At 36.3% G+C, this 11,684-nt stretch overlaps 1 protein-coding gene across 1 annotated transcript; it reads left to right on the top strand.

The window, feature by feature from the left end:
• Positions 1 to 2,508: 2,508 nt before the first annotated feature.
• Positions 2,509 to 7,584, top strand: LOC139963084 (catechol O-methyltransferase A-like). Its single transcript, XM_071963594.1, has 4 exons — positions 2,509 to 2,752; positions 3,997 to 4,225; positions 4,634 to 4,827; positions 5,400 to 7,584. Exons 1-4 carry the CDS (start codon positions 2,744 to 2,746, stop codon positions 5,715 to 5,717), a joined length of 750 nt encoding a protein of 249 aa, XP_071819695.1. The 5' UTR covers positions 2,509 to 2,743; the 3' UTR covers positions 5,718 to 7,584.
• The last annotated feature ends 4,100 nt before the right edge of the window (positions 7,585 to 11,684 follow it).

Below are 11,684 nucleotides of genomic sequence, written 5' to 3' on the forward strand. Positions count from 1 at the left end.
AATGTGATTATATTGAAGCCATATGGATTGAGCTTGTCTTACCATTTACCAAAAATATTTTAGTATGTGCTGTTTACCGCCCACCAAATTCCAGAGTTATATGGTATGGTCATTGTCTCATGAAATGATTAGCAAGGCATATAGCTCATGCATGGAGATAATAATGATCGGTGATCTTAATATTGATTATCTACACGCTAATCTACACGCTTCGTGCTGGAATGAGATAATTAGTCATTTTAACTTGAAACAATTAGTAAATATGCCAACTAGGGTGACGGAGCACACCGCCTCCATAATTTGATCTAACAAAAATCATATTTTTGATATAGATATTCCAAATATTCGATTGAGTGACCATTTTCCAGTATATTTCAATTGGAATAACAATCTTATGACAAGGCAGACTATTCAAGACAGATCAATTGATAATATAAATACATACATTGATAGTTCGTCTATTGAAAGACATATCTGTCCTAAAATTCCTCCAGATGAAACATTCGAAATTCCATGTATATCTGAAAATTTTGTATTTAAATATTTAACTACTCTTGATGCCTCCAAAGCAACAGGAGTTGATGAACTGAGTGCTAAAGTTTTAAAAATGAGCGGCCCCCATATATATGCAAGTATTACTCGTATTATAAACACAAGTATTATGACAAAGACAGTTCCATCTAGATGGAAAGTCGCAAAAGTAATACTCATTTTCAAGAGTAATTCACGACAAGATTTATCGAATTATCGACCAATTTCTATTCTCCCTGTTTTGTCCAAAATTTTGGAAAAACATGTTCACATTGCTCTTACTAGTTTCTTAGAGCAATTTAATTTATTAGAAAATGTTCAATCTGCATGGCTTCAGATCGAAGCACTCATGCGAAACTGCTCTATTACATGTCATGGATTTATGGATGGAAGCAATTGATAAAGGAGAACTGACTGGGGCTGTTCTATTGGACCTCAGGAAAGCGTTTGATTTAGTAAATCATGATATTCTGATAAAAAAGTTGAAATTATACCAGTTGTCAAGTGCTACTATATTGAATGGTTTAAGTCGTACTTAACGAATAGAAGTCAGTATGTCGTCATGAAAGGGACTGCGTCCTCATGTATGCATATTAGTAATGGCGTTCCACAAGGGTCAATCTTAGGACCACTCTTATTTTTAATCTACATGAATGATTTTAGCCTATGTTTAACTCACTGCAAAGCCGACATGTTTGCAGATGATACTACTTTCCACATTTCAAAGTCCAATGTTGAATCTCTTCAAAACAAGTTGAATGTTGATGCTAAAAATGTTTCCAATTGGTGCAAGAGTAATAAAATGGCAATCAATACTAATAAAACCAAATCAATGTTAATATGTTCCAGACAACGCTATGATAATCTACGAGGACAGAGAAATATTTCTGTCAAGATGAATGATATCGTAATAGAGAATTCTGATACAGAAAAACTTTTAGGAGTCAGAATTGATGCTCACCTGACATGGCAAGCTCAGATTGATTATATATGTAGTAGCCTACTATTAGTACAAGATTAGCTCTGTTACGAAGGATTAAACAGTATTTAGACACTCCCACGTGCATACTTTATTATAATGGATACATTCTTCCAATACTTGCCTACTGCTGTCTAGTTTGGGGAACTACCACTGCCCAAAATACTGATAGAATTATTAAATTACAGAAAAGTGCTGCACGCATTATTTTAATTGCTACATGTTAACTATGGTATTCAAGTCAATTAATGATCAAGGACCGGAGTACATGAATGAGATGTTTAAACCAGTTACGAACATTCATAATCACAATTTAAGATCCTCTTCTGCACGAAGCCTGCACATTACAGGCGGACACACTAATTTTTATAACAACCGTTTTTCATGCATTGCCGCAAAAGACTGGAACAAACTAGATCAAAAAGTAAAATCAGCAAGAAATCTTAACCATTTTAAACGCCTAGTATCTGATATTGTTTAGGCCTACTTCACTTTTATTTTTAGCAAATTTCTTAATTTTCTTTACTCTGTACACGCTTTTTTTAAAACTATTTTATTAAGCATTATTAATGTATTTATGACTTCTTAAATGTTCATACAGTTTATATTATTATATGTCTTATTAGAGGGCCTCGTGGAAGATTAGCTATTGCTAAACGAGCTACCCTCTTAAAATAAAGTTGAAATAAAATAAATAAATTAAATAAATAAATTCGACTTGAACGTAACCAGTGCGTGTCCCGTAAAGCTCTGATATTTCAGACGACCTACCTGCACCTATCATGTAAGAACTTATTACAAGTACGACCTATTTCCGTTCCTATGGCATTGCTCCATACTTGAGACCAGCAAGACTGTTATTTCTTTAACTGTTTTAATAAATACCGTCCCTCTTCAAAGTATTCTACTGTTTCTTTGTCGTCTTAAATCTCTTTTATTTGGTGCATTGTATTCACGGAAGCATTCATTTAAAGAGTACCGGCATAAGATATGAGTGGTGTCAACAGTATAAAACGTCCTTTGATCGACCTGTACTTGTATTACATGTCTCACGTACACATCCACTAACAGCCATCTGGATTAATAACCTGTTAAACTTACCATTCGATCGGCATGGTGTATCTGCAATAAGTCCAAACAAAGGAGAATTCTCAGTTTAGAAGAAGCTTGGGGAAAACGAAGATATTTCTAATATTTAACTGCGAATACTTGTTAAACAAGACTTGTATCAACATGAGTACGGTAAGTCTATATTAATTTATTGTATTTTCGTTATATAGACCTTTATAACATTCTTCAGCTTCGCTAGGCTATCGTATAGCAATATAACTCGCGATACAATAACCGTAAACGCTGTAGTAATAACAATGTTAATATTTTGCTGATATACTAAGAAGTTAAAGTCAGACCTGCACTTTTATAGGTCTACGGACACTTGTTTAGCTTAGTTTAGTAGAAAAAAGGGATCAGGAGGGACACCTTAAGTCCCCATCAAGGACCCTATAGGAGAGGGGAAAAAAGTGAACACACAAACACTCAGACCTGATTACAATACTTCAAGTGCTTGTCCAAAGCATTCTTAAACCGATTCACACTACTTGCAAACAACTTTGTCCTAATCACTCTAATAGGCATTAGAAATCATGAAAATAGCTGCAACTCCATGAAAAATTTAACAGTTTACAAGTCTAAAACCTAGTTTTATTTACGAATAAACATTAGCTAATTATGCACATTGATTATGTAAATGGGTGACTGCCTAATTTTCTGTTATATTATCCCTTTGTTCTTAAAAACTTCGTTCCAAGGACACTAACACAGGTTTGTGGCCTAAGGTTAAATTTGAAGTATTTTATTGTCTTCTTTGAACAGAGGAACATCACATCATTTAAATGATATATGCGGACTGGTAATAAGGGGTTAACTTAGTTAAGGGCTAAACTAAGAAACTTTGATAAGAACAACACTCTACGTCATAGTTTCCCCAGATTTAACTTCAAATATATATATCTTGGAAACGAAATGACCTTTTGGAAAAGTTTCAACAAAGAATGTTGTGCCGAATATGGGGCAAATTGACTAGGTGTCAGTAGTACTTTAACATAAAACCAAAATCATCTTAATTCTATTAACAGAATATTAATAGAAGATCTTGATAGATTTTTAAATCTATCAACTATCTAACTTTAAAAGGTTTGTAATTTTGTAATAGCTCCCTGTGAACATTGTAATGATGGATATTGCTGCACTTTTATAAATATATTATTATTAGTTATTAAGCTATATAGCATTTGTAATAGTTATAAACACCGTGAATACAAAAAAAAAAAAAAAATGAGTTCGATGGCAAATCAAAGGACGTGACGCGACAGGTCGTTGAGAAAAACAATTAACGTGAAATATAAGTAGACAGGAGGTGGGAGAAGCGAATCAGAATTCCTTATCATATATTATGTTATTAAATTATGTTATCTTTCTCCAAATAGGAATATGTTCCTCATCTAATTGGCTTACCACTTTGGAAGCTCAACGCTGTTTATTGGGCCATGCAGTACAGGAGGTTGAGGAATTTTGCTTATCGGAGTACTGAGCCAGACAGGCTTTTAACTTTTGTCAAGTCGGTGGCGAAAGAGGGCGACATTCCTAGTATCTTGGCAGCTTGTGACAAGTACTGTGTTGAGAAGGAGTGGATTATGCATCTCGGTGGAGAAAAAGGTAACATTTAATTTATTCTATTTATTTGATGTAAGCATATTTGAAAGCTTAATTAATAGTAGAAATATAACTCATAATAAATTAATTAATTAGTTTGCTATAGTAAAAGAAACGTTTACATTAACAAGCCTGATAAGAGATACAAATATGTGTTTTTTCTTTAAATGCATCACAGTAGAAGGCAAGATGTTTTAAATAGCTCGTCATAAACCAACATAAGAAGATCATAAAAAGCTTATAATGTTTATGACGTCATCATGTAACCTATGATGATGTACATATATATATATATATATATATATATATATATATATATATATATATATATATATATATATATATATATGTTTATTAAAATATTTAGTTTCTTATCGTATATGATATTCTCTGGTTGTCTATTTTCAACAGGGAAAGTTTTCTGTGACATCGTGTCGAAAATCAAACCAAAGATGTGTCTTGAGCTTGGTACATACTCTGGTTATTCCGCCATACTTCTCGCCTCCCTCCTCCCAGAAGACGGCAAAGTTTACACCGTCGAATTTGACTCTAACTATGCACAGGCAGCGAGATTGCTTATCCAATACGCTAAGATGGATCACAAGGTGAGAATATGAAACAGCGTCCTTTACTTGTCTTAATTTTTTGTAAAATACATGACTTTATCTAATCTGGACAAAAAGATTGTGGCTTGACCATATCAATCCAATGATCTGCAAGATGATGATGATGATGATGATGATGATGATGATGATGATGATGATGATGATGATGATGATGATGATGATGATGATGATGATGATGATGATGATGATGATGATGATGATGATGATGATGATGATGATGATGATGATGATGATGATCACGATGATGATCACGATGATGATCACGATGATGATCACGATGATGATCACGATGATGATCACGATGATGATCACGATGATGATCACGATGATGATCATGATGGTGACGGTGAGAATGACTTTGACGATGGCTGTTTGGTATAGTAGAATTACGCCATATGAACATTAAAATTTAACAAAAGCCATGAATCCGTAATATCATTTCATTTACATAAGTCTGTAAAGGTAACACAAATATATATATGTAAACATTGCTTAAATCTATAAAAAAAATATTAATATAACCTAATCCTGTTTTATTTCGTACTGCACAGATCACTATTCTCTGCGGAGATGCTGGCGAAGTTATTCCTACTTTACGGAATCGTTACTCGTTGGATAAATTCGATTTCGTCTTTATTGATCATCACAAGCCGTTCTACTGTCGGGATCTTAAGCTAATTGAGAAGAATAACCATCTCCGTAAAGGTACCGTCATCATCGCCGATGATCTCGGCTGGCCGGGCGCCCCAGAATACGACGAGTACGTGCAGACTTCTAAGAGATACAAGTCATCATTTTATAACACAAAGACTGTTTTCCTAAACATCTTGGACGTTATGGGTAAATCCATTTATCTCAGTGATGACTAAATTAACTGTATCAATCCAAAACAATATGAGAAATATCGTTTTGTAAATATCGCTTTCCTAAATCACACTGACCATAAGTAATTAAATTACCTTCGCTTGGTAGGTATATATATATATATATATATATATATATATATATATATATATATATATATATATATATATATATATATATATATATATATATATATATATATGCTGAAAGCACCTGTTTTATATGTTTTTGCATTAGGTTTGGTAAAATTTCTTGTTACCATTTGCATTTTGTATAAGTCCAATTAAAAACATAAGAATAAAGTGTCTGGTCGATAAGTTTGTTTTTATTTAATTGCATGTATACCTAGAGCAAATGAACCAAACAGGATGCCTTGTATTGTGTGTATTCAGGCGACATGTATTTGCATTAAAAGCAGTAGAAAGTAATGAATTTAGACAGCCTACTTTGTCAAATATTTCCAAACAAAGTTCTCAAGGAAATACACATGATGTTAATGATCAGGGCGTGGGGCCTATACCGTGGTGCGTCACTCATAATGTGTATAGTATCGATCAGTATGGGGATAAACGTTAGTTTGCTTACAGAAAGGGTGTCTCCTGTGTTGATGCTGCGCTCTTGCTTGTACATGAAATTGTAACGCACATCAATAGCAAGGAAACCACTATATCGAAAGTGCCTTTTCTAGACTTCTCGAGTGCTTTCAATACAGTCTTACCCAATCAATTGATTAAAGACCTTACTGGATTTATTCCTGAAACATGGCTTCTACACTGGCTATAGCTCATTTCCTAACAGGGTGGTCACGCCAAGTTAAGTTGGAGAAAGGACTATCGAACAGGTCTGATATCAGTGTTGGTGTGCCCCAGGGAGGTCCATTGTCTGCTATATAGTTCACTTTATACACTGATGAGATTAGATCTAATGACCATAATATGCTGACGACACCGCAATATCCTGTGGAATATCGAAGAGTTCGTTTGCCAATGATCAGTCAAATTATCAGAGTTCAGTGAATGATATAGTCTCAACCTGTGATCGGAAGAATCTACTGCTCAATCCAGCAAAGTCCAAGGAAATGTGCTTTGCTAACGCTAGCATAAAGCACGAAGGTATCTTATCGGCAGGATCAAGTAGGGTTGAAATACATGGGTCGAAGGTAGAGCGAACGTCAAAGAGTGACTACTTAGGGGTATGCATAGATGATAACCTGACATTCAGTTGTCATATATCGAAGGCATTGAGTAAAGTGTATTACATACTGTCCAGCTTGGCTTACGTAGTATCTTTCTTCAATGAAGGTGCAAAGGAGAGTGTTTTCCGTTCTTCCATCTTGCCACACATTATATATGCTGTACCTGTCTGGTATCACTGCAATTTCCGCTAAAGATAAATCCAGACTGATAAAATTCCCTAAGTATGCATCACAAATACTGCATATCGACTATCAATCATTAAGAGAGGAAGTAAATGGAGCTGATAGGAGAGACTTCGTCAGAATGACAGAAAAAAATCAGGAATGACGAAAAACACCCACTGCATGTCCCACTCATGAGTCATCTAGTGAAGACAACCAGAACCCTCAGAAATCCAAATATCTTGCCCAAATATAGAATTCAACTGTATAGAAATTCGTTCATATACCGTGCAGCAATGTTTATACAATTTGATAGTTTAGAACCTTTATTATAGTTTCAGTAATGACTGTTTCATCATTCTATGTTTAAACCATTTAACAATCTTATTTCTTTCACTTACCATTTACCATATCATTTGTTTAATCTTAACAAGAACTGTTTTTTGATGTACACCTATTTATAAATATTTTATATTTATGCTGGTTTAAAATAAATCGAAATAAATCGAAATTAACTATTCAAAGGTAACCGGAGACGCTACTAACTTTGTTACAGAACAACAACAAAACATGTAAGAGGGTTGCTAATTTTACGGGGTCAATAAAATCAATAGAGTTTAACTTATGGAGTCAGGATTCAGGAAAATCTTTCCCAGACGAATGAGAATCATTTCTCGTATGGTTGATTCCCCCTCCCCACCCCCACACAAATACCCTCAACTGACACCGCACTTGAAACTCGATGACGAATGAAGTAATTCCACTCCTGTAAATGTGTATACCCCCCCACACAAATACCCTCAACTGACATCGCACTTGAAACTCGATGACGAATGAAGTAATACCACTCCTGTATATATACATGGCCCTTTAAATAACTCTGGGTCAAAGTAGAAAAGAAAGGATAATAAAAAGAAAGCATCAATCTAGGACCCTATAGAAGAGAACAAAAAACTGAAGACACAAACACTCAGACCCGATTACAATCCTTAAAGTGCTTGTCCAAAGCATTCTTAAACCCATTCACACTACTTGCAAGTACAATTTTCTCAGGCAAACCGTTCCACTCATTCACAACCCTATTAGTAAAAAAGTTATGCCGAATATTACGATCCTACTTACATAACATTTGGAGTACAAGACAATGGCCTCGGCAGGGTACGGCTACTACAGCCGGGCTGGGTGCGGAGTAGTCTGCGACGGCCTGGTTCCGTTTGAACTCAGTCATGCGTATTTCCATATACTATAGGCCTATAGTACCTAATAACAAGCACTTATCAAATCAGGAGTTTTCAATGAAACGTTTGATTTTTGTGTGTGTGCATTACATATCCATTATCACGGAAATATAACCCGATCAACGTAAATAAGGGGTTAATCAACGGTCTAGCGTGCGTAACTCACAGGATTAATGCACGATCGGGGGATAATGCAAGCGATGCACGAGGGCGGAGCCCGAGTGCATCCAGCGATAGCATTAACACCCGGAGTGCATTAATCATGTGAGTAACGCACGCTAGACCGTTGATTAACCCCGTTCATTCATACACTACCATTTGTGTGGGGGGAAAATCATAAAACAAAACATTTTTGGTTACATATAACCAAAGATTTATTCAAGTGATGCCCCGTAATTTTACCGTGCGTTACTCACAGGATTAACCACGGTCAGCTGACCTGAATGGACCAATAGGATTTAAGAATCTTTACTAAGTATGAATGAACAATAGATTAAAGATCTATTATAGCTCGTGTCTCCTCAGAAAGGTATATCGATAAGGCCTATCCGTTCCAGAGGACGCGTGTCATACTGAGAATCACTCAAGTGCATGGAAGGGTAGGGCCGTAACCCCTAGAGGGAGGTGAGGACTTTCCCCCACCCCACCCCCCACCCAAAAGAAGAAAAATCAAACTTTCTTCCAAATTGCTCACCTTTCATAACACACGCACGCAAAGTCGTATACACATGTACGGTACCATACTACACAAGCGTTCTCTCAATTAACCCTCCTTATTTTAAAATAAAACATAAATCAATTCCTCTATGGGCGAACATCAGCCCTTCAAAGAAGAAAATTCAAATTCTGACTACGTGCCTGTGGCATGGAAGTCAATATATAATATTGGAGAAATGTTTTTTTTTTATCTAGGGTATTCAAAGAACTCGCTCATAAGTATATGCTACTTCCGAAGAGCTTTGTATGCTCATATAGAAAATTCTTCGCATTTCCCCGTTTTTGCACAACTTTCTCGCAAAATAAAGACTCCATTTACTATGTGTTTTTTTATTTGTAACAAAACGAAAACAAGCTGGCAATCCACTGAGTTGCATATCTCATCGCCAGCAAACAGTGATTAAAATATTCCCGGGAGACTCAAGGGTTCACCCTGGGGTACCTTTCCTTGAAAAAAATCAAGCTGTTTAAGAGGAGTTTTTGACACAAAATTGCGCTAAAATATACACTTGACCTTTAACCACGTGACCTGTGAGCTCGGTTCCCATGGCAATTACATAGTTTGGTAGTGCTTAATGTTTACCCCCTGGTCACGGACAAGTTTTGACTCCTCCATTGATCAGTTATTGAATTCCGATCAACCTGGGGTACCCCACCATAGGTTACCCCCGAGAGTATATAGCTACTCAGGAAAAATTGACCATTACCATGACAACTGTTGATATTGCTGTATATGGCCCAAGTGGCAAAGGAACTACAATATCTCATCCTCCCTATGGGAGCGATGATATAATAAAACGAAGTATTTTAGGCAGATTTTGAATAAGTACAACGGACAAAATGTAATTCGCGCTCAAGCAGAGCAGCGTTAATAGTCTCTCTCTGCAGCCTGCAGGGTTGGGGGTGGCCGAGGGGGTGGGGGGGGGGTAGACATTTGTTCCATGTTATACATGAGTCTGACATGATTGCAGGTATACCCCAATATACTGTCCCTGCACTTCCCAACCTTATTCCTTCCTGATGCATCCTTTGTATATAATAAGAAAGACAATCCATTGTACATGCTGTCATCATTCCACTGAAAGGACATCATCGATAACATTCAGGATGAAGTAAAGCATTATCACTGTTATTGGATATATATATTGGTATCAAGGGCGTAGGAACCGGGGGGGCTGGGGGGGCGCCAGCCCCCCCAGTGAAAAATGTGGAAGGGCGGAAGTATCATTCCGCCCCCCCGCTCCGCAAGTCAGAAAACCCCTTTTTCATTTCCAAATGAGAAAAAAATCTCATTTGGAGCACCAAATTGCATCTAAGGCCAGGTGAAAATACAAAATTAAGTTTACAAAATGGAGTGGGTGTTGAAGTGTGCTATATTGCACCAAATTGCATCTGAGGCCACCTGGAAATGCAAAAAATTCCAAAGGGGAGGGGGACACCCCTCCCCTTAGACCCCTCCCCCAGGCCGGCCATCAGTCTTCAGACCCCCCACTCAAAAGTGCCTTCCTACGCCACTGATTGGTATCAAATCCTAACATAATCACCATATATGGAAATGTGCATGGTTAGTTAATATATACCATAACCCGGAAATCAAACGTTCATGGTTTATACAAATATATATGACGCTATGTGGTTTATCCAAAGTTGTAAATCGAAGGATGACTATGGACATAATTTTAGTCTTGAAAAGTTAGTCCTAAAAAAAAGAAACACAAATGAGTTTTAACAATATCACTACAACTATTCGGGCTTAAACTCTGGAATGCTCCACTAACCCTGAATTCATGATTACGTCGGCTACTCGTAGTAAGGACTAAATGTTTACATAAATTCTAACAACTCAACCAATATATATGTTCTTTATATAAACAACAGATCACCAATTGGACGTCATTCAACATTATTTGTCCTTATCGTTAAGCCGTCATTTCAGGTAATAAAAGTCTCGTTCCCATCGAGTTTTTTGCTCTTGCATCTGGGGAACTGACCAATCAATGGTCTGTGTATTAGACTAACTAGTCCAGTCAATTTATTGATGAGCCTCAGCTGTTTAAAGGATCATCATTTCTCCAAATGGAATAGTGTTACAGATATTCAAACCGGGCAAAGAGCAGTCATGCTTCTGAAAGTCTGCGACATATCAAAATGAATATTTTATGACTAAAAAGAAATTATTTAAATTCTTATTAAAAGTGTTATCCTTCTGTGATATCGATAAGCCTGGGTCCGTGTAAAATTCTGTCACCGGTTAAATTTTAAGCTATAACTTTTGGAACTGTATAATGCCCAACCCGTTTTATTGCATTTCTTTGTAAGTAAATTGAACCTCGATTCGTTTTCGATTGCGGTAGAGTTGACTAAGGCAACGGAAGTAAAGAAACACTTGACTAATAGGGTATATACCAGTATGTTTCTGAGTTAACAGATTATAATTATTATGACAAAATGACGGTACTTTCATTGTAGAGTAGGCGTGTGTAGAGTTGAGTGTGGTCATATAGGCCCGGGATCACAAACACGGGGTTTGAATTTACGTGCATAGGGATAAATAATAGTGCATTCTCAATTTCTTAAGACTGTGACATGAGAAATTCAGATAATCAATTCCCACTTGGGTTCTTTTAACACTTACGTAAAAATGAAATGTAACAGAATGC

The sequence above is a fragment of the Apostichopus japonicus genome, chromosome 21 (genome assembly GCF_037975245.1).
Source record: "Apostichopus japonicus isolate 1M-3 chromosome 21, ASM3797524v1, whole genome shotgun sequence".
NCBI lineage: Eukaryota > Metazoa > Echinodermata > Holothuroidea > Aspidochirotida > Stichopodidae > Apostichopus > Apostichopus japonicus.